General features: G+C 43.9%; 1 protein-coding gene across 2 annotated transcripts in view; it reads right to left on the reverse strand.

The window, feature by feature from the left end:
• The window catches only part of PTPRT (protein tyrosine phosphatase receptor type T), a 453,423-nt gene extending 434,250 nt beyond the window's left edge, over window positions 1–19,173 (reverse strand). The window contains exon 1 of one of the 2 annotated variants that reach the window (XM_055814515.1): window positions 18,876–19,173. In XM_055814515.1, the coding sequence (XP_055670490.1) occupies window positions 18,876–18,945 (70 nt within the window). In that variant the 5' untranslated portion in view covers window positions 18,946–19,173. The remainder of the gene's footprint in view (window positions 1–18,875) is intronic. The other variant, XM_055814516.1, reaches the window with a different exon arrangement.
• Between the last annotated feature and the right edge of the window lie 5,692 nt (window positions 19,174–24,865).

Below are 24,865 nucleotides of genomic sequence, written 5' to 3' on the forward strand. Positions count from 1 at the left end.
GAAGGTGACTCTGCTCTGGTGGTGTCTGTGACCTTGTGAGCACTCAGATAGTAACCAAAGCCTCCCCACAGCCAGAGAGCCCATACAACCTTGGCAATCAGCTGATCCAGAGAAGAATAACCCTCAACCAGGAGTTCATTCAGACTCAGGGGTGGGGAAAAAAAAAAAAAAAAAAAAAAAGAGAAAAAAAAATTTTTAAAATGAAGTCGCACTATTAATCTTGTGTTACACATACCAGTCTACATAAACACCTGTGTCTTTCCTCTCTAAAGCAGCGAGAGCTGGGAGCAGAGGTTTGCCCTGCCCTGAGGGGCTTTCTATTACATGCTTAATACATGCATTTAGAATACTATTAAATGTGTTTCCAAGACTACTTGTAGTGCTTGCAGTTTACAGACTACTGCAAGCAGGTAGTCAGAGCCATATTTTGCAAATCATTAAATTTAATGAGATCGGGCAGAGCAGCAGCACTATCAATCCTGTAACGGGAACCACAAGTGCCACTGGAGCCATGCACAAACATGCCGGAGTGAACCACTGCAGGCTGAGTTACACCGAGACGGGGCTTGAGCAGGTAGCTCATATGCACAGTACAAAGCAAAAATCTACTTCCACAGAGTTTTCTTTAGTCAAGTTTAAATCCATCAATGAAAAAGCCCTCCTCTTTTTCCTACAAAGACTGCTATGCTATTTTAAGATGTGAACAAATGCAAAAATAAGTTTAAAATACAGTGTTGGCAGAAAAAGGATTTTGGAGATATCAAATATGCAACACTACACTTTGTACCACCACTCGCGGTAAAAGGGTTTAGTGAATAAGTTAAACCAGGAACAAGCCCAACTCATTCAACATACCATAAGACAGAATAAATTAACTTTGGGGTTTTTTTTTTCAATTTACAGAATTCCAACACACTCTAAGTTTAGTTCTGCAAAGCCAAGCCAGCTGGACAGCAGGGATACCTCCATCCCCTAAGGAGGTCCAAGCACTAGAAGCCTTTCCAGGTCTCCAAAAGAACTAAATAATCTTTTAATAAGTCACAGCTTCTAGCAAAAGCATTCTAGATAAATTAGTATTTCGCCAACAAATCTCTCCCCTCTTGTATATTTGTCTGAAAAAAATTAGTATGTTTTCCCTTAAATGAAAATACAGCGGCACCGACACGCTGATTATTACCTTTCTGTACCTAGTGGACAGCACTGTGACAGTGAAATCAGGATGAGCTAACATAACATACCAATTTATTCAACAAAGCCAAGTATTTGATGAAGCACACACTGAAATTTGATCAAACACGAACCACCTGGGAAATCCTGCCCTATGCATCCAGCTATCTCCAAAAGAAATCCTAAAACATATGCGTAAAAAGACACAGACAGACAAAAGGCGTAAATCCAAACAGGTTTTGCATTAGTTGCATTGATCTGTGCTGAGGGCTAAAACATGCACCTGTGCGTGTGCACACGCAGATGCAAGTCTTACAGGACAGACACAGATGTACTGGCGCAAAGTACCAGATGTACCCAGCAAAGGGCCATGAAGATTATTAAGGGACTGGAGCATCCGACACATGAGGAGCTGGGATAGCTCAGCCTTGAGAAGGCTCCTGTGGATCTTTCAGTGTCTATAAATACCTGATGGGAAGGACTAAAGAAGACTGACCCAGACTCCTCTCAGTGGCACCCAGTGAAAGGACAGGAGGCAAAGGGAATGACTTGAAATACAAGAAAATCCATTTAAATATGAAAATAAAATGCTGTTCCACCATGAAGGTGGTCAAGCACTGGAGCAGGTTGCCCAGACAGGCTGTGGGTCTCCATCTTTAGACATAGTCAAAACCCATCTGGACTCGGCTCTGAGCAACCTGCTGGAGGTGGTGATCCTGTGCCAAGCAGGGGGTCAGACCAGACCATCTCCAGACGTCCCGTTCACAATGCAGTTCCAGTACCAGTGCCATTGAACATAAATTGCACAGGTCTCTACATATACTTGAGCAACTACAGATCAAGGAGGGGGGAATTTAAAAGATTTTAAACTGGAGGTTATCTGCACTGTTCACATAAAACACACATGATAAAGGCATGAGGAACCACAAATTGCTGATTTGGGGTCGGGGGGTGGGGAGGGAGGTGGAGAGAGAGGTCCAGAAGTCAGATTAAATGCTTTGTTTACTGAGGAGGAAAAACCAACAGCATATCTGAATACCTTTGTGCTTCACCACTCACAAATGTGTCACTACATGACAAAATTGAAAGAATGACCTGGGTCCATTACAAGTGCCCCCAATGTCCAAAAGAAACGCATTAAACTTTCCCTTTACTACAACACAGACTTAAATCAGTCACAAATGAAAAAAGATGGTCTCATCTCAAAATCCATTCCTAACGACCTCTCAAATGAAAAACAAAACCTCTTTCACTTCCCAGCATTTGTGTATTTACTATCAGTCTTTTAAAAAAACACCGATTAAAAAAATATTTGTCAGCTGCGTGAAAATCAATGTCTGCCCTGCCTCAACACATCTGTCAGCTGCCACAGCCCCTTCTGAAAAGCCAGGTTCCAGAATCCACTTACGATGGAGACATCCTCAAGCGCCTGCCTTGAAGCAACATGACTGTGCTCCACCATTCATTTCAGGCACTACTCTGATATACAAGGCCATTTACAACACGAGTCTGACTCCCTGGAAGGAGAAAAGCAGCATGAGCATAGACATGGGCATGCACTTGGGTGAGGGGACTTGGCTTTTCCCTGAGGAAGCACAAAACCCATTCTAGGGGAGCGAGACATCCATACCCTCCAGTAAACCTCTTCAATTCCTTTTGTTAAAGGGGCCACGCACAACCTAACAGAGCTCCCCAGAGATAATGATAACCATCCTCTCCCAACAATCCCAAGTTAAACCATAAAATCTGACCTATCTCCCACACAGGTCTCTACAAAGAAAGTACCGCTTCACTTCTAACCCTGACCTCAGGCACAAAAGGCAAAAGAGTTTAAGGTACAGAACTGCCACACTCTAGAACAAATTCTGGAAGACATAAGGCCCAGTATACAAGTTCTGACAGATTTTTTGTTTTTAAATGTGTTTTTTCTTTCCAGACAGCAGTGGGACCACCAGTTCTCATTTCAACTGGTTAGTAGAGGACTGGTATCACTTCCTGTAAGGACTACCTGCACACCACTCCGTGTTCATAAGAGAATTTTGGAAGGTAAAAAATAAGTAGCTCTAGTGATTTCATTCAAAGCATGTTCGTGGATGACAGTCAAGATCTTATCAAACCTTCCAGAGAAGGTACTGTTTGATAACACTGGGAGTGAAACGGATGCCAGCCTGAAAACACGCTGCACTCATACTGCCTTTCATCAGGTGAAATACTTCAAGATCTCACGTGTTAATTAAGTTTCCCCAGACTCCTGGTAGATAGAAAAGAAACACATATGCTATTTACAGTAGACTTAATAGAGACATGGAAAAATTAACTTGCCCAGGGTCGTAAAACAAGACAGAGACAGAGCTTGGAACAGAAGATTGAGCCTCCAGCTCCCTGATCCAAGCAGCACACTACAAAATATCCATCCAGTCACTGCCCAAGTGTCCCACAATGCAGAAATTCCTGCACGTGTAAGATGTGCTATGCAGGGAGCACGCTTCTAATACAATTTGTACAATTTCAGTACAATATTCAATAAGCTGCTTTGTCAGCAAGGAAAGCTGAAGATAGCTAAAAATGGCAAGGTTTCATTTTCACCTGTGGAGATAACAAAACACAAGGACGGTGAGTCAGAGCTTTCGATTCTCCTGGAAAACCAGTAGCAGAGAGTGCAGAGGGCTGCCACGTACTGACTTCCAGAAGAATTAACAGTGAGGTATCACAAAGGACTGGGGGAGGGAAAGACCTTGATTCGTGTTCATCTTAGAATACATTTTCTTTAAATCCTTTTCCTTGGGGAATTATATGTATATTAGAGATAATGTTCTTGTACTCCATTCGTCTTGCTATAAAATGGCAACATAAACATTCTCCTCCTCTTTAATATCTTTGGAATCAAAATTATCTGAGAAGAGGTATCCGGGGGAACAGTATTCAATACAACAAATAATTCCACAACTGTATTTACTTTCTTTTAAAAACATTAAAGTGGAAGGAAGGGAGCAGAAACAGTCAAGGTCAAGCCCTACATAAGTATCATCTTGAAGATGTGATTTGTGCTCCCATTACCTTGTGCCATTCCTTACTGTGTTCTGTGGACACCAACTATCAAAAACCTGCAGTTTCAGTTTCCAGGCTTCTATTTTGTCCTGAGTTCCCATAAAAGAAAAACTGTTAAGAGCCATCTATTTGTGAACAATTAAGTCACCGTTCTGACATGGACAGATTCTAAAAAACTACTACCTTTCCCTCCTGTGTGAATTAGATGCCAGCAGAATTGAAACCTGTGACAGTAAAAAATAATTATTAATCCCACCATGCTTCTCCCAAGTTTTTGTGACCTGTTACAAGCTTATTCCAGAACACAGAATCATAGAATCATTCAGGTTGGAAAAGACCCTTGAGATCATCAAGTCCAGCCGTTACCCCAGCACTGCCAAGCCCACCGCTGACCCATGTCCCCAGGCACCGCATCGGTGCGTGCTTTAAACACCTCCAGGGGTGGGGACTCCACCACCTCCCTGGGCAGCCCGTGCCAGTGCTTGGCCACCCTTTTGGTGAAACTTCTCCCTATCTAAGCCTCCTCTGGAGCAACTTGAGGCCGTGTCCTCTCATCTTGTCACTCATTACCTGGGACTGGAGACAGACCCCCTGCCCACAGCCCCTTTCAGGTGGTTGCAGGGAGCAATAAGGTCCCGCCAAGTCTCCTCTCCAACCCCACCCCCAGCTCCCCCAGCCACCCCCCATCAGCCTTGTGCCCCAGCCCCTTTGCCCAGCTCTGGACATGCTCCAGCCCCTCAGTGTCTGCCCTCTCTTAAGGGGCCCAATCCTGCACACAGGGTTCACAGTGCAGCCTCACCAGTGCCGAGCACAGGGGATGGGCACTGCCCTGGCCCTGCTGGCCACGTTATCTCTGATATTTTTAGATATTCCAATACACCAATGGGTGTGTGTTCTCTGCAGAAGATACTTTAACATGCAGCAGTAGCTGGCAGGCCGGTGATGCACTCATGCCTGATTGGGATGAGCTTAAGAACCAGCCTTGGGAAAACAAAACCCAAGAGCTGACAGCAGCTCAGTGACACCAGAAGATCCCAACACCACTAGAAGATGCCCTTTGCTAGGGCTTCCCTCCTCACACCGAGAGCATGGCATAAAGTCACCACAGTGCTGTCTTCCCTCTATCAAACACATGTGACATTTAACTTTTAAGACAGAAGACTGTAAGAAAATTTCTCTTGGGAAAAGCTCTGCTAAAACATTTTTAATCGATTAATTTTTCTTACTATTTTTACTCGTCTTAGCAGGGTTGTTGCAGTGAAGAGGAGAGGATTCCTAAATAAATCCATTCACCTTTAAAGCCTCAGAACAAGAGCCAATCTGTATATTTATTAAGCATACATTGTGAGCACACACCCTGTTGCACCACAATAAATTCCTAGAACATCACCTAACCCCACCGATGAGCAGTACAGGAGACACTAGCCAGAAGAGGAACAAACAGCCACTATATACAGCTTGTAAAAGGAAAGAACAGAGTAAGGAAAATTAATTGGAAGCCTGAGGGTATAAAGGAGGAGGAGAAAGTTTGGAAGAAACTCATTATTTGTTCTCTTTAACACTACAATAATGTAAATACCAAAAACAGTAACAAAAGAATAGAATTGAGGTTAGTTTTCAGAAGACATGAATTCCTTCAAGTTGACTGATAAATAAGTCTATTTTCTCACCTCCTTTTTTCTTTAATGGGATTCAAATCATTATTCAATTTAATTGCAACAGTACTGGTTTCCCCACCCAGCTGTCTCCTACTTCAGTTAAAGCAAACAAAGCACAGGATGACCTTAATTGCATGCATGGTGCTGATTTTCATTCAAACAAGTAGAAGTGCACCATAAAGCATCAGGTAGTAAACATTTATAAACAATCATAAAACCTCAAAATCCAATTCATTATAGTCCAACTGTCTGCTTGCAGGTCAAGCCTAAGCCACGACACAATTCCTCACAACCCTCCACAATCACCCAACAGAGGAGTTGTTTGCGCAGCTCACTGCCCAAGGATCCAAACTTTTGCTTGTATGCTTACTTGATCAATTCTGGGTGAGACTGTACCAAAACAAAACAAACAAAAAAAAAAAAAAGGAAAAGAGAAAAGGCAGGGTATTACACATTGCACAGTCACACACAGACCAGCTCATGACTGCAAAGCAGCAGAAGCCCCCTCTAGGACACTGAGGCAGTCAAAAAGAGAAGCCCCCAAACTACTGCCCAGCTCTTACTGGTGATGGGCTTCCCTATCACAAAGGGAGACTACAGAAAAAGTAGTATTGTTAGCATCAGTACATGTCAAGCTTTCTGAAGGCTATTAATGACCCTAGCAGAAAGTTGTCCACAAAACCCTCTATCAATCCTCTTCTAGATTTGACTTTACAAAAATATTACCTGATCACGTTCTCTTTTCTGCCACAGGATCTTTTGTTGTTCTATGCAAGAGATGGATGGTACTTACTGAATGAGCAGCTATTCAATATTTTGTTTTATTCTTATTGTTAGCTCCATGCCCCCATGCATTATTAACTGTGTGCTATGCAAACTGATCTCCACAGAGAGAATTATTAATTTTCTCTTAGATTTCTCCACAGCTGTAGAATTTCTGTTCCTTCACAAACATTCACAGATGCACACACCACCCCGAGCACTGCATTCAAACCTTCCCATATTAGGGACTCGAAAGCAGATTAAAGGAAGACACCCATGTTAACTCCATGTTCCCCATTTGAAGCCCCCAGGGATTTTCAGGGTCCTCAGGAATCTGCATCAATCCCACATTGAAACACAGCAGCACCAACGTAAGCTGCAGATGTGAGTTCCAAAAGCCCTTTTCAGCCCTTTGGCCTCAGCTCAGTCCCCCCAGGGTAACTGTAGGGCTCACCTGCCAAAACTTGGCTTCAACAACTCGCCCAGAATCATTTGGGAACTTTGATGCAGAAATAAGACATCACTTGTTTAACATTACTCCTCTCTCCCATATTCTGTGCTGCTTTAGTGCCTACAAATCAAACGTGGCACTTACAGTTGGGTGTTTGGTTGTTTGTTTTGTTTTGTTTCAGGGTTTTATAGTGAGGTTTGTTTTGGTTTTTTTCTTTTTAAACACTGCACTTCCTACTTGCCCCCAGTTAGATCAAGTCTGAATACAGATTTGGAGGGGGACATAAGGCAATCACACAGCCCTGGCCTCACCATAACACTGCTGCTGTTTAACAGATAATTAGATGAATCAAGAACACCGCTGAGAAGCATTAGTATTTATTAACATCACTTACACTTGTTATATACTGAATCACAGAATTGTTTAGGTTGGAAAAGAACTCTAAGGTCAGAGATCCATTACCCCAGCACTGCCAAGCCCATGTCCCCAAGCGCCACATCTACACCTCCAGGGATGGTGACTCCGCCACCTCCCTGGGCAGCCTGTGCCAGTGCTTGGCCACCCTTGCTGTGAAGGATTTTTTCCTAATATCCAAGCTAAGCTTTCCCAGCATCCTCTTGTTTTTCTCACTCTACCTCCTCCTCTTTTCCCCTCTTCAACAGCATTATAAGAAAGTTAAAAAGTTAGAGAAAAAAAGCCGGCAGTGGATTATTCCATTTGTTTTTTCCTGCAGTGCAGTACTTCTTTCCCTTCTACAGATTAGCCAATTATTTTGTCCCATCTAAATGACTCCATCAAGAGAGTTTCCACCATTCCCTTTGGGACACAACTCTATAACCTCATGGATCTGCAATAAGATTTTCCTAATGCTCAAAGTAAATTATTCTCTTTTTTAACCTCATTGTACTATCCTTAGCTCACATTAAGTATGTCTCCCTTCTTCCCCCCCCCCCCTTCCTCCTGAGGTGCTCCTCCTTTCACAGCTCCATTCTGTTACAGGTGCAGAAGCCAAATGTGTTTAAAGATTGTAAATCTTTGTTCAAAAGTGAAGAAACTGCTGTCACCTGTAGATATTCTCAATACTTTAATTTGTCACTCTCAGGAGTAAGATGATGTTCAGGGCTGAGAGGAATATTCCAGACAAAAAAAAAAAACAACCTAGACATATACTTTTTTAAAAACTACATACACAGCAGGTGGCATATTCTGCCTTCACTGTACTTGCTTCTTTTCAATTTCATATTTAGCTGCATGCAAATATGCTGTCAATTGTCAGTCCTCTCAAAATCTCAACATTAATCACTCCAATTTCTCCCATCCACTCAAAATAACTTTGTATACATTTACTCTGGAACTATATGGCAATACTTCCCAAGACTGGGGCTAAATTTCTGCCTGCGATTCTTAACTCTGACATTATCTCTCCAATTTGCAATTCTTTAAAGTTCACCTGCACCAAGACAAACTTACAAAGGAACAACTACTAAGTTTCTCCCAAGCTTCAATGAAAATTGTATCTGAAGTCAGATCCTGCAGAGTCATCTTTCTGCCACCCCCTATACTATGAGGAAGCACGTTATGGATAAATTGTTATGTACAGTATATAAACCAAGCACTCATTCTATACTACCTTAGAAATTTTGACACAAATTACACTTGGCGAGCAGAATGCACCCCAGACCCATCTCCCGTATCGATAATGCTTCTGTTGCTTCCTGCATGTGCTGGTTTCCAACGTCTGCAAGTCGCCCTGAAGTCAGTAACCGCAGGGATTTACACCAAGGAAATTTCGCACCACTTTCCATGAACCTTTCTCATTTTTTTCACATTCTGTTAGCAATAAAAGCTCATCAGCAGAGAGCTTTTGGGGAAGGTGGAAGGAAATAACACTCTTCTGCTTTCTTGCCTTGAGAGCTCTTTATACCAACAAGGGCATAGGAACCACTGGAAGGACAAGAAAGCCCCTTTACATAAAAAAAAAAAACAAACCAACACACAAAAAACCACAACAACCACACAACTAAACCCACACAAAAAATAACCAGGAGTGATTTAATTTAGACAGCTGCCAAGTAACCTTCAAACACCACCAAGACTTTGTTCCAAAACATTACTTCTCAGCCATTTTGAGAAATAATTTTGTGTTATTGCTAGAAAAGCATCAAAGTGCAAAAGCAAAACAGATGTCCAACACAGCTATACTCCATATGCTAATTCTTTACACTAAACACGTACAGAAGTGTTAACAAGCACATTATAGAACATTAAAAACTTTGGCACATGGAAAAGCTTTATAATAAGAGATGCAAAGTTGCAAGTTTACTTTAAAAGGGTTATTTTTGCTTGGTAGGTTCATTTAAGGACAACTATACTTTCTTATTTTTGCAGGCTCTGGCCTTGGCAGTCTCCAGGGTTATCCCTGTGCCAACAGAGACAGCGTGTTTATATCCAAGCTTTCCACTTCTCTGATTATTGCTACCATGCGCTGATATCTGTTAGCACATACACCATGGCTCCCATTTTTTAATCATAAAAATCTATTTTTACTGTTTGTCTAGGAGACCTTATTGCTAACAAAAATAATTTATTCAGGAAGCTGGAGCAGTGTTTTGACCATCATTTTCATAGTAGAAATCCCTTTAAAAAGTACACCTAAGCCTCCCCTACAAGACTTTATTGAAACCTATTATTTTGTACTACATTATACAGTGATGGGGGTTCCCCCCCCCCCCAGTTCATGCTGGAATTGTTTGAATCTCAAGAACTGCAGGGGAACTGCTTGCTTTAGAACAGCTGTTTTCCTACAAATCATTTTTTAGATCGCATTTGTGGAAACTTTTCAACAGATCCTAGACTTAGTGAAAGCTGGTGGGGTGGGGGTTTTTTTCATCCCCTGCGCCCGCAAGAAATTAAATAACAGATCCAATTCAACTCAGCAGCATCCAAACTGTCAGCAGCAGCATCCCTGGCAGTAACTATATGCACGTGTTTGCATGCAGGAGTGACATAAAAGAACTGTCTGGATCGGTGGCCAGCAAGCCAGCCATCCCAGCCTCTTCAGCGTGCCTCAGAGATCCACTTGCCCTAGAGGCAATGAGTCAGTGCTGGCAAGGAACAGCCAGACCACAGGAGCAGGGAGCTGGAAGCCACAATCTGAAAGTCAAATTTATCAGGTTAAGTCATGTTGAGCCAGAGCCAACAGTGCAACAAGAAGAGGTCTGCCTCAAACAGACATTGAAGGTCAATTTTTTTCTTGAAGAAGCAAAGATGAGCAATTTGCTTTAGCTTGCTGACAGACATAATGACTGCTTGACTTTTAATTCTGTTTGGCCACTGCACACAACTGTGCATCACATCTGGGCTGCCTAACACAGGCTCTGAACCAGTCCCAGCGATGCTCTAAGGGACCCAGACATAGCTGCCATCCTGATGAGCCACTCTGGGATGGAGAGCGGGGTCTTTCAGAAGGCAAACGTATCGGAGTCTTTTCCTTTTGCATGCTTATTCTTTTTCATTACTGAAAAAAACAGTGTGGAACTCTAGTACAAACATGGGAACAGATCTCTGAAATACCCGTTGAGCTAGAACAACAGGTGGGAAAACTGCTTCTACTAAGTTTTAGGCTCTTAAAATATTAGTGACCAGCAAATTTAACATAGAAGTCTCTCATGCTTTTCTAAGCAAACCTAGAAAGGGCTGTTCGCAAAATTGAAATAGTCATACCCATCTGGTTTGTGAAGAGATATGTTCAACCACTCTGAGAAAACGTCACTGTAGAATTAAAGGAGGACAATAACAAGGTGCTGCAGCCCATGTTTTCGGCTAAGGACCAAAATCTCCAGCAACGAGCTACCTAGCAATAGCTTTTACTGACAGTTAACTCACAGGACGGGAGATGGAGATGCTGGCAGTGCCAGCCATCCTCCCAGCCTGCAAGCAAGCATCAGGAGCAGCAGCCAGTTTCTGAGCTTTATTTTATGTCTGCTTCCTCACTGTTTCCAGCTTGTCAAGCTCCTCTTACCTTTCATGTTTCTTTTCATACTTGCTCCTTTCCTCTTCCTACTCCTATCATCTCATCATACTTGCCTTCCCATCCCCTTCTCCATAACTAACCCCCCCACCCAAACACGCCAGCATCTTGTCAGCTGCCACCCTTGCTGCTTGGCTGTGACGCTGCTCCCGTTTCTTCTATTGTTTCTCTCTTGTACAACTGCAAGATGAAAATGTTCTTCAGGGTACGAGAATGAGTCATTTGTGCCTCTGAAGCGTTTAACACAGTTGACTCTTCAGATGTTTCAAAGTTACTATACAATAAAGCAATCACATCAGGTTTAATAAATAAAGAGGAAAAAAGGGACTCTCTATTAAAGATGCTCACTAGGAGAGAGGACTTAATAGGCAATTGTCAGTTTGTAACAGTATCAAGTCCAAAACAAGAAGGGAGGTAACATGCTCTTCTGCTCAGCCAGCTTACAAGCACACGCAAGCTAAAGCCTAGAGCAAGCAGGTCACCTGCTAGAACACAAGCGCAGGTACACACACCTCTTGCAAACGTGTAGGCTTGCACAGAAAACACTAGATACAGCTTGTGAATCCTTATATTGGGGCCTTTCAGTTCTTCGGAACAAAGACAGAGAACAAGGTAGTAAAAATCCTTGACGCCAACCCAATGCAGTCAAATACGGAATTATGTATACACAGCCTCTTGGGCTTAGTTTTGTGGGTTTGGGGTTTTGTTCAGGGCTTTTTTGTTTGTTTTATATACCTCTTTCAGCCACACACCTCAAAATATCTAAACATGAAATATTTCCATGAGAACTGATTGTGGTGGAAATACGTTACACTTTACAGTGTCATCAACAACCGTTTCTATTAAAGCACTGAATTCACACCTAGAAATGGAGAATAAAATTTGGACTGCCAGCAGATAAATGGGTATACACTGACAGAAAATACCTATTCTGGAGAAATGAACCATCAAGCGCAGCAGCTTCCCATCTTGCTGACAGAAGTGCTCTTCTGCTTATCCAGCAAATGCTGCTGCAATTTCCAGTAAGTGTATTTCTACAGGAAGACCGACCCATCTCTATAGCAGTCAAAATGCTTTAATTCCCTTCTTCCTCAGCCGCTTCATCTTCATGCCCCACCAGGTGGTCACAACCACACATGCTTTCTGCCAAGCAATAGTTCTACGAATCTTCATTATCGTCTTAAATAAAGAAAACCACATAGCACCAACCAATACCATTCTCAACCCCGCTCCTTTTCATTTAAAAAAAAAAAAAAACCTGAAAGCACACTGCATGCAATTGTATTTGCCTGTTGAGGCCTTCCCACACACACACACACTGTTACTGAGGGGCTGACACCTTTGAGTAGATACTAAGGGAATGAAGGTTGACGCACACGCAGATTAAGGCTGTTCCAGTAACAGCAACAAATTCAGTAGTGCTGAGGTCAAAAGCACACCACCTCAAGAATATCATCCCCCGGTACAGCTCGAAGCCCTACTCCTGCTCCAGCAGATAATGATATTTCCCTCAATTCAAAGAGAGAAGGATTGATCCCCAACACAGAAATGGATCAACTCTGGATTAAGTTGTAATACTCTTGATATTGTTGTTCTTTACAACATTGCAGAGGGCAAGTAGTGAAACAGTCCCCCTTTGCTCAACGTACAGCTCAATTAGCAGCCAAGAGCTGCTTCCCAGTGATTTAACATAGTCACTACCCAGGAACAAAGCTGAGATTGATAAGGATGTAGGTGAAAAAAAAAATAATAATGTGGTAATAGCCATTTCCTCTGTTACGTCAGATCAGAAGACATTTCAGCTAAAAAACTATGAGATACGGGATACTTTGAGCATTTCCAGTACAAAGGAAACAGCAGAGCTGAGTAAAGAGGTTTGCATAACTGCAGGTTGCTCAGGCTGCAGCACTGATCTGTGCCCACACAACATCATCAGCTGTCAAACGCCACAGCCTTTCTGCAAGATGAACTCAAAAATATCAAGCAATAAAAGCCAGGTCCCATCCTTTCAAAATTCATAAGCACCTCAATCATTCTTGAACTACATGAGCTGCACCAATTCAAACCACAGCAAGACTCATCAGGTTAGCTCGAATCCCCAAGCCTGCAGTCCCAGAGATTTAGCTGGAGAAAAGAAGAAGAAATCAAGCAGCTGGCCTGGGATTGATTTGCAAGCAGTAGTTAAAAGAAAACAAGAAACCCAGAGGAGATCAAGCACTAAGTAGGTTCCCTGTTCCTGGTGTTTCTTGTCCCATTTACCAGGTCTTGGTTCACAGGTGGATATGCTTCCATTTCCCAGAATCACATCACCTTTAACTGTGGCATTAAACAACACTTACAAGTCAGTCATCTTTGGAGAAAAGTCCTTTTTTGTCCTTAACTGACTTATCAGCATTTTCTTCCGGAACATGCAATGCCCTGCCACCCAGCTTGCAAAGCACCTGACATCTCTGAACTGTGGTATGATAGATGAGATGTATTTATCTGATATTAGAAAAAACAAGTGGGTCCAATTACATGATGTATAGTCTGATTAAGACATATAGTAATTGTCACCTCTACCATGAAGATATATGATCTTTAGGAGCTTGCAGTAACAAACGCTAGAAGCAATTGCTTGTTACCTAATTACAAGTGTACAGTAAGACAAGGCCAGGCTGTAAGAAGCCCTTACCGATGCCATCAACAATATTCACCTTTATTATGTGTCTGCTTTGGGGTGTGTAGGATTGCTTTTTTCCTCTGGGTTTGCCTGGAAAGAGCAGGGCGGTAGGAGGCAAGCAGCGTTGGAAAGAGGCAACATAGGGCCAGGAAGGCAACAGGTCATGAGATGGGCAAGGACTTCCCCAAAAAAGCATATATCATTGCATTTAGATGATACTAAGTAGTGCTAGCTAGCACAAACTTGGAGAGCGCCATCAGAGAAAAAATTAGAGAACTAGGAAACACGAGTGGTACCAGAAAAAGCGACTGTTGGCTTAAATGAGTAAAATAATACTGCTCCATAAGATGTTCAAGAAATACCATAAAGGCTGAGTATACCATATTCTTCTCAAGAATGAGAACACACAGCCAAGAAATGTCAACACACAAGCCGTTCTTTGTGGCAGTGGAGCCCTCTGGTACCAAGGCAGTGGGAGGCACAGGAGGTTTCTTGCATCACAGCAGGAAACCTGGACTACAGCTTGGGTCAGTTTGTAACAACAGGTGACCTCTATATGCTGCCACTGTTCAAAATACCTGCAAGGAAAGCCTCATCAATGAATGCACCTACAAGCACATTTTCAAAGCTTCATTGCATATTTTATCTATGCATTACAAGACACCGAGGAAACAGACTGAAGCAGTTTCCATAAAAAATTAAGAAATCTCTCTCTAAAGGACATATGCTTTATATAGCAATACACACACGCACCCCTGCTGCTCGTCACCCAAACATCAGAAGAGTTTTTATGAATGTTAACTAGGCTTCAGTATTTCTATGGCAAAACAGATAAGCATTACTGCTCTTATTACTTACATTAGTGAGCAAACCCATACATACCTCTATCAGATTTTGGTAGGTGGATTTCCAATGACATTGCCTCTTTTTTTTTATTAGGGCCACGTTAGTCGCAGATTTGCTCATTACCAAAATATTTAAGCTCCAGTGCTAACACTGCACACCTCTCCATTCTACATTCAGCACTTTCCATTCAAGCAAAGAACAATACCTGCCAATACACATTTGTTTACCTCATTTATAAAATTACAGTGAAAATTACCAGAAACATAAAACAACTATTGTGATAAATAACAAGCTTTAAAAGCCCTATACACATACAGAGAAAGAATTGAACACACTGATCCTTCTACGCTGAATCTTACTCTAAAGAAGGATTGCCAGTGCAATGCTGAACAGATCAATTTATTTCCCTTTCTTCTCTCCACTTAACTGGGTTTTATATACAAAAGTAATTGTTCCTATAAGAAACAACCCTTGTCCATATCTTTCGAGGCTCAGAACCTCAGACCTACATCTTTACCAGTATTCAGGTTTCCATGGTAACAGATGACAGTGCCTTCTAAAAAAATATAATATTCTACAGTAAGTGTCCCAAATCATTCCCATAATATTAATGAAAACTAGAGCACGTGGGCTGCACATAAAGCATAACAGACTAAAACAGTACAATTAAACAAGAAAAGCAGAGCTGAGGGACTTTTGAAAAGGCTGGATGGTAAAAAAGGGCTCTGCATTTGTAAAAGAGAAGGATTATCACTCATTCACAAATGCCTTTATACACAGAGTGACCTTTTGTCACCACAGGCAGTTTTACAACATCACCTTTTTAATATTAATTGTTTATGTATTAGAAAACAAGCCAGCTAGGAATGAAAAATAAAGTTGAATTGTAGAGCTAACAGCTCCCCAAAGGGAGTGAAAAGTGATTATTGAGTTAAATGGCTGCATTGTTAACAATTGCCACACAGAGTAGCTTGCTCAAAGATCCGTTTTTCATTGCCAATTTACTGACAGCAAAATCTGTGAGTAAATTAACTCCTAGTAAATTAATCAATCTTCCCAAAAATATTCCTTGCATTTCCTTCCTTGCCCCCTCCCCTCATTTCATCTTCCCTGGACAAACCATGAGTAAAAAAATATCGGTTGTCTTAACTTTTATGATGTAGCAGCAGTCTTTGAAAGCAGCCAGCTACACATAGAAACATTTGGGAGCTCTGCCATAGCAAAACAAGGAGCACTAGAGGGAAAAAAAAATAAAGCAAACACTGACATCAGAAGAAAAACAAGTGTCAAGGCAATCTAGTGTTCAGGTGAGCGGTCCCAATGTAAACCCTCTGTCCTACTTTCCCCCTAAATACTTTTTCACAGCTGCAAGTAACTTTAATCTCTTTATTCTCCACTCGGTTCTGCTAAAAATGCACACGAAAAAGACCATAGCAAAGTGCACAGCAACTGCAAGAACACTCCACATATTTGGTGGGATAAAAGTCAAACACATGCTTTAAAGGAAACAAAACTTCCCCACAAGCAAAGTTCCTTAATTTCTGAAATCCTCAAAGAACTGGCAATTCCTAGAATTACCTGGTGTTACTTCCATCTCTTCTATGGGAAAGTAGAGGAATTAAATTACTAGCTGACCCTAAAGCTAACAAAAAAAAAAGTTTAGAACCCCAAAAGCATATCTCCAATTATAAATAAATACGGAGACTGCAGGCAACTGAAAGTAATTGCCAAGGAGAAGAGTTATAAATAGAGCAATACAGAAATTACATAAAGAAATAAGTGTTAACCAGCTCCTCCAATATGAAACTACGTATTCCAAGAAGAAGCCATCAGCATTCTGCTGTTGCTTTGTAGTATTCTTAATTTTATATGTTATGGATTATGCAAAGAAACAGCAGCAGCTGTGCAAGTTGGCTGGGAATTGAATACCATTTTGTCTTGACACATGTCTTTCCTACTCCTGATCCCAACTATCACATAAGAAAAATAAATAAAATTAAAAAAAAAACTCAGCCAACTTCTTGCACAGTAATTTTTGGGGATGTTTAACAAAAGCCTGCTGAATAAACGCATTAGGCTTGGAAAAATAATCGAATCGGAAAAAGACAGAAGGTATTTGCATCCTAATAGTTATGGAGACAGCACCACCTGATGGAAGATGCGAAAACGCACCGATGGTGTGAACAGGAGGCTCCCCAACCCCCCCGACATTTTTAGAGACAAAGTGCACCTGAAAAAAACTTTGCTTTTTTCCCATAAAAATGTCAGCTACATGGACATAGTCCAGCCCACCACACTTCACGCCAGACATGCAGTCTAAGGGGAGAAAACTTTTCTTTTAACTTCCATAACAGAAGCAGCTCAGAAAACATTGTGTATTTAAGTCAACTCCTCTTGCTTTGAATGCGAAGAAGCATACTATAATAGGAGGTGAAAGGTGACGCTAATTATTAGAAAGTGTCATGGTCACTATTCCCACTGAACTGATGATTAAAACAAAGCATTTCATGGCTTTATTAAAAAAAAAACCACAAAACACACACATCTGGTTAATCCCTAAATTTGCACGTATGTAGCTCAAGTTACATTGTTATTTCCTTCAAATACCAAGTGCTTTCTGCCCCCTTCAAAGTTTGCTATTTTCACAGAACACTCTTCTTTCTAAGCATCTGGCTAAAATGATTCATCAAAAGCCGAGATCTCAACTGATACATACGACAAGTGTCAAGAGCACAAAAACACTGTTGGAAGAGAGAGGAAAAAGAAAACAAAAACAAAAAAATAACTCCACATATTTCTAACTCAATGAAGAAGCTATTTAACTAGGTTAGATTTCCCAGCCTTTCTAATAAATCTGCAGATGTGTGCAGTTGCCTAGCAATGTAAACAAGATACCACGGTGGTGTCAAACCGTGCGGGACTGATGACAACATCTACTTGAGGGAGCTGACCAGGCTCTGCTGTGCCCGCCTGGCCCTTGGCACCCAAACTCCTTGCCAAGCACCCTGCCCTGGGCAGCTGAAGGTCCAGTCAGCACCCACACTGCCCTGCATCCCCCCACCCTGCGCTATGCCCACTGTCAAGGGTCGAGACAAAGTCTTTCAGGCTCTAGGTCTTACCTAGGAAGGATCTTCCACTGTTCGAGATGAACTAAACTCAGGCGTGTTGGAGGTACGAAACTAAGTCCCAAGCACTGGGATTTATCCCTACAGTAAGCAATGCTGCATAGGGGTTTTTTACTTGTTTTAAATATACAGATAGGTGAAGAAATTATTTTACAAATCCACCGACTTAGAAAGCTACATGAAGTCAGGTGAGAAGAAAGTTACAAATGTTTGGGTTTTTAGTATAAAGAAAAACTGCTGTGAGACAATTAGTGTGGTATTATGAGATCCAAGAGAAAAACAGGACCACACATACCTTTAGTTTACCTATGAAATAGCGCAAGAGGAGAAAGCTTTCTCCCAGCTCTATAAGCACCTGTCATCTTCAAGTAATTCAAACTATGCCCGAAGGAACTTGGGGGGGGGGGGGGGGGGGGGGAATAGCTGGCTGCTATTACTGTACACATGCCAGGGAGCGAAGTATTCCTTAACATCTGAGCGACAGAGAGAGTGACAACTGGGAAGGAGCCAGTCCGAGTAGCTGCCCCCCCGAAAGTTCCCGGAGCTGCGAGACCAGCGGGGCGAGCGGGCTGCCCCAGGCTCCTGGGCACAACCCAGCGCCCCTCGCCCGGCTGGGGGAGACAGGCGGCTCCCCAGCCAGCTCCTGCCCTGCGCCCGGAGAGGCTCGTACTACAGAAAGGGCTCAAATGTCGTGAATCTAAGAATAAAGGCGATACTTCCATCTCCTACCGCACGCAACTTTCCGAGGAGCGAGCCTCCCCGGTCCGAAAGGCAGCCCGGGCAGGGGGCTGCGGGCCCACGGTAAAGCCTCCCCCAGCCCAGCGCGGGCACCGCGGCAGCACCGGGGCTCGGCCCCGCGCCCACCTCGCCGGAAAAAACCGACTTTTAATAAAACTGCTCTTCCCCCGCCGAGCAGCCGCCTTCCCGGGGACGCCTCCATCCCTGCCCGCTCCCGGGTTTCGCACGGGGAGCGAGGCCGAGGGGCTGGAAAAGGGGGGTTGGGGGGGGTCTGCCTGCCCCGGGGCTCGCCGCCCCGCAGCAGGGGCACGCCCGGGGGGCCGGGGAGGGAAGCGGCGGGCGCGGAGAGCCGCGCTGCGGGGAGCGGCGGGCTGCGGGCGGCACTCACCTGCGAAGACCTGTCCCTCCGCCTTGGGCAAGAGCTGCAGGAGAAAGACGATCGCGGCGACGCCGAGCATCCTTCCCCGGAGTTCACCTGCCCTCCCCGCTGCCGCGGTGCCGCTGCCTCCCTGCCGGTATCCCCCGCATTGGTGGCTCGGCGCGGCGGCGGCCCCGGCAGCCGGAGCCGCGGTGCTGCTCGGAGGAGCCGCCGAAGTGGCGGCGGGCGGCTCGGGGAGCGGGCGGGGGGCGGGCGGGAGGCTCCCCCCGAGCCCAGCGCCGGCCGCGCCCGCGCAGAGCCGGCCCCGCTGCCCCGCCGCGGCGGGGGGCAGCCCCCCGCGTCCCCCCTCCCACGGAGCGGGCGGCTTCCTCAGCGGGGTGGGGGCTGGGCTGGGGGCTGTGCGTTGGGGTTTGGGGTTGTTTTATTTTTTATTTTTTTATGTATTTGTAATCCCTCTTCCAGCCTAGCTGCGCACACACGCCGATCTGCTACCGGTAGCGGCTGGAGCGCAGCACCGCGGCAGCCGAGCCGCCTCTCCCGCCCCTGCCCGGCTCCAGCGGACGGCGGGCACACGCAGCGCGGTGCGCTAAGCTCCGGGCTGGGCGAGCTGTGAACCGCGGCTCGCCCAGGGTCCCTTGTTACAGCGGCTCTTACACACAGCGCGCAGGCATTTGCGGCTGAAAATTTGTATTTTTACACTATTATTCACTTTATTTTCGAGAGAGTTAACTGCTAAATACCGAATCGCACTGCTGCGCTCGCGGGCTGCATACACAGGCAGAGACACAATCCTGAACAAAATTCTAAAAATTGCTTTCCACTGGCAACTTCTCTACCGAAAAAGCGTGCCTTTCAAGCGAATGGGGGGAAGGAAAAAAAAAAAAAAAAAAAAAAAGGCGCGAAACAAGGAGACATCCGGACAGCGACCAGCCACCCCAGCTGCAATTTGCACAGGGAAAGCAAAGCGCTGCCCACCCGCATAAAGCGCCGGCTTAACGGCCAGCACGACGGGGGCACCCCAGGCACCCGCCCAACTTTCCGAAGCCGCCCCGGCGGCGCCGGGCACGCCGGCAGTACGGCGCTGTGCGAGAGCAGCCGGCGCCCCCGCTAGACCCCCCACCGCCGCCGTGCGCCCCCCGCCCCGGCCGTGCCAGCGGCGGCTCCGCCCCTAGGGGGCGGTATTGCACCGGCTGCGGCTGCGCTGCCCCGCGCCCGCAGAGGGCCCTGGCACGGCCCGAAAGCGCTCGCAGGGCCCCGGGCCCGCACCGGCTCTTTAGCGGCAGCAAGAGCTCTCGCCCGTGCTGCCGTTCTGTTACCTCGGCCCTGCACTAAACTAGCGGAGAAACACCACCATTGACACCAGCTTGCGTTTACAACTTGTTTTGTAGTTCGTGTGAAATACTCGAGAGCTCCAGAGACTCAGAAGTCACCCACAAAGATGATTTGCCTTTAAGGCCATGGATGTCCTCTGGCACCATCCTGACACACTGTCCTGCCTGGGACAGACTGTGGCCCTTGCAAAGGCTCCTGGGTGGTGAGTGGGCAGGTGAGGCCATGCCACAGGCCCCGTGAGCCATGGCAGGCCCTGCAGCGTGCCCAGAGTAGGCAGGCGAGGCTGGGCCGCAGGCCCTGTGAGCCATGGCAGGCCATGTGGGGAGCCCTGTGTGGGCAGGCGAGGCTGGGCCATGAGCCCTGAGAGCAGGGGCAGGCCATGTGGGGGGCAGGCAAGGCCTTGCCATGGGCCCTAGGGGCAGAGGCAGGCCCTGCAGTGGGCCCTGCATCCCATGGTGCTGGGAGCAGCAGCAGGCTGCTTGCTTGCGAACACAGGGCACAGGCCTCGCTGCCCCCAACCATCTCATCTTCAACGAAGAGAAAACACCAAAGAAGTTGTGGTGTTTGTCAGGCAGGCCTGTGGTTTTAGCACTGAAAGGCCAAAGCCTGACATTTTGAAGTCACTGTTGAAGAATTTCACATTGCTACACTTGTCTGGTCAAGTGAGAGTGCTACCCTGCTAGCCAACGGAGACAACATCAGTTTGCAGCTGATACTCTTCCCAAAGCAGTATTCAGCATCCCTACCCAGAGCGGAGTTTGAGAGACTTGCAAAAAAATAAATGAAAGGAAAAAAACACCAAACCCCACACACAGAGTCTCCAAAAATAGCCTTCCCCAACCAATGAAGTATGGTCATCAGCATCACTTCAAGAAGCATGGCATGCCACTGTCTTTTGTCAAGTATAAGGACAATCATAAACAAGTATGCGATTGGAGATAAAAGGGAAAGCAGAGAACAGAACAGCAAGGAGAAAGAAAACATCACTAAGTAGTTTGCTGGGTAGTAGAAAGGATCCAATCAGCACAGTAGGCATAGTCAGAAACTGCTGGAATAATTCTTGTATCGATGCAAGTTGCTTGGACAAAAAGAACAGGGAGTCTTGAAACAGAGATGGTGCTGGTAAGAAATGAAGAAAACTGTAGCACACAACAAGCTGTAAAAATAAAAAAACCCTAAATCAAATGATCACCTGTTGTTTTCAAATAAATTAAAGGGAAGAAATGAGCAAGTCTAGCATTTGTGTTCAGAGTGACAAAGATCTGATAAGCTTTTCTGCTTTCCACTGCTTAAGCTCCTAGGACCTCAGTAAATCACCTAGTTTAATACTTCAAGTGAAGGTGCCAACCTAAGGAAAAAAAAATCTGCATCATAAGCAAGGTGAAGAAGGGTAGAAGAGAGAAGATCCTTACCTCTAACTCGATAAAGCAAGAAGAGGTTAGAAATAAACTATCTACAAGAATCTGGAAAAAGGACTGATCAGAAGAGACAACTATGTCTTAGGCATCAAACAGTGTAAAGTGAAACATTAGGCTGAACTAAATCAGCTGAAACTGTATAAAGAATTGTCTGAACTTAAAAACTTTAAGGAAAACAAAGAACAAGAGAAGAAGCAGGATGACTGCAGTGAGGACAGGATAAACTAAAGTTGGGCAAATAATAGCAGAAAAAACCCAAACCCTGAAGTGAAGGTCTAACAATGGCAACACTGAGCTGGTAATAATCCAACTGCTGAACAACAAGCACAGTATCAACACAGGAGCCTCTTATTTTTCCACAGTGTACAAGGTCTTTGGTAGAAACAACTATGAAGGAATACAGTTGTAGAGCTAAACAAAAAAAAATAAGTTTAAGATATAACATGGATATTCAAATGGAAATTAGGCAGATCCAACCTTTAAAAAAAAATAAAAACAGAACCCCATGACACAGGTAATTTTGTAAATGAAACAAATATGATCAGGTCACGTCTATCACTGTTTTACCAGAACATCTAGTTTAACAGCACATAGGAAAATAAACAGTATTACAGAAAATATACGCCACAAGGAACAGACTTGAAAGAGAAAGGCAGCAAGACTGGGCTTCAAGCAGAGATCACAGGCACATGAGGTTAACAGGCAGGAAAGTCCTGTTAAAGTTTAATTTTTACATTAGAAGCCAGCCAGTGGTTATTAATGGAATATACTGATGACAAAGTCAATAGATATCTGCAACATAAAAGGACCGAAACAGTCTTTCAGACAGCAACATTGTTTTTGAGGCCTGGGTGTATAGTGGTAGGATGTAATCCAACTATTAAAAATAAGTTTATCACTGAAGGGCGGCAATGAGAAAACATGCTGCAGATCAGGAATGTGCAAGTTAAAAACAAAACAGGGATGCCATCGGGGATGCCAACAGCCAAGGGAACCACCGAAACTCAAACAAGGCCACGATACTGGTCCAGTCATAAACCATCAAGCAAGACAGGGAGAAGCTATGCTCCAAAATCCTGACATTAACCAAGGAATAACACACATGACCATGCTTTTGTATAATCTGCAGCTTTTGAGCTAGCACAAAGAACTAAAACCCCTACAAAATGGTCTTGCTAGATCCATACTTTTCTGGGCTAGTGTGTCCTGTACAACATTTTGTAAAAATGGCAAAAGCTAAGTTCTAAGTCTGATCCCATCCTATTGTATATAATCATAGCTTGTTTTGCTGTTAGTAATAACTCAAGCAAGGTCTCAAGTGGCTTAAAAAAAAAAAAAGCATTAACCCAAGTTCTGAAGTCTCCTTGAGCCTATTGCTTGAGGCTTCTTGACTCCATAAAACTGCTCCTTCACTGTGTCAGATGAGGGAAGAAAATTTAATTCTTACCCACAAATGATACGGCTTGCCCCTGGAAAACAAAGAACTAAACAACTGAAAGCAAATAGATGCATTTAACAAAGACTACATATAAATTTTTTTTTAAAAAAAAGTCAACTCATGGACTTGAATCAATATGTATGGTTTTGAAGTATTTAACAAGCAAGTTAGTCTGTAAATATCCAAGCCTGCTACCGGGCCAGCATAGAAACATGGAACTCATCCAATCCACTTTAAATGCATACGTCTGTCATACCTCCAGCAGAACGCAGCTCACAGGCAGTAGCCAGGCTACTACTGCCCCTACAGACAACACAGTTCTTCCTAAGAATAAGATGAATACTCCGCAACACGTGCACTTTTTTAAAGGATGAGAAAACATCTTTTTGCAGTTCTATGGACTGCTTTGGTGGTACAGAGGTCACCAAAACAGGACTGCCACTCAGCTATCTGGGCATAGACAAGTTCTTAGAGATACAGGAGAGACTTTGTTCCATGTGCACGGACCCAATGGGTCCATAAAAAGAACCTCATCTTTGACAAGTTCAGTACACATGAAGATCAGTCCGATCCATTATGGTAAACTATTTTGTTCTCCAAAAGCAAGCAGTATGTATATGCTTACAAATAAACACAAAAAACAAATGCAGCTTTCACTGCAGAACAACCTATTATGCATTATCTTTCCTGCAAATTAGTCAGCAGGATTTGTGAGTGAAAGCTTCAGGAAAAGTTCAAAGGTTGGATTAAGTCTACTTACTTATATTGTGCACTGTGAATTTGGGTCTAGAATGTGATCTGTTAAGTTCTAGTTGTCACTGGTGGGCAGAGGGGGGTTAAAGAAACTTAACACATTGTGCCGTTCTCCTGATATCACTTGCAACTCCACCAATTTGTCTTCCCAGTTCCAATTTTTATTATAAAAAATAAAAACATGTCTCCAGCATTGGCTTCAGTTCTCCATATAGGCACAGCTTCACCCGTATTTACATATGTACACATGTATGTACAGACACTCCATCCCTACAGGAAAAAAAGAAACGAATACCACAGCTGGGCATCACCTTAAATACTGCGGGGTTAATAGCGGGCCAGCTCAGTGAACATCAGGGAGAAGACCTCTGCCTAGTTGCCTGTACCCTTTAAGTGCCAACTTGTCTCTTTTTCCACTCCCACCAAGTTATCAGCACATTTGCAGATAACTATGTGTGCAAATACAGATACCAGCTGCTGCTTTTAATCTGGTTACATGATGAAATCATTAATTGATGTCAGACACATTGGCATTGATCTCTCATGCATCATCCTCCTTAATAAGTTTCTTCCATTCTGAAGATAAAAAAAAACACCACTAACTACCAGCCATCAATTATTTCAGAAATACAAGTTCACCTTTATACATGAACACAATGACACTTCCCAGGAAACGCCAAAAAGGCCTGGATCTAGCAGCTTATCTCAACAACGCTGTATCATGAAAAAGCAATATATTAATACCATGGGCAGACACAAGCAAGTAGGAAGGTACAGCAAGGTGACAACATTGAAGTAGTCCGAAAATGTCAAACAGCCCAACAATTCTTCTCTATTAGCAGTGAATTTTGAACTTAAACTCTTTGAGTTCCTACATAATAGAATAAGGGTCAGAACTCTGATAAATGCCTTCCTAAAATAAAACACTATTTCTCACAGTTGTAACTCAATTAATAGATAAAAATTAATGAAACCGCAGACACAGCTGTAATACACAACATAAAGTTTACCTGTCTGTGCCTTACTGTACACTGTACTTCTTTCAAAAAGCTGAACAG

Source organism: Falco peregrinus, chromosome 9 (genome assembly GCF_023634155.1).
Source record: "Falco peregrinus isolate bFalPer1 chromosome 9, bFalPer1.pri, whole genome shotgun sequence".
Lineage (NCBI taxonomy): Eukaryota > Metazoa > Chordata > Aves > Falconiformes > Falconidae > Falco > Falco peregrinus.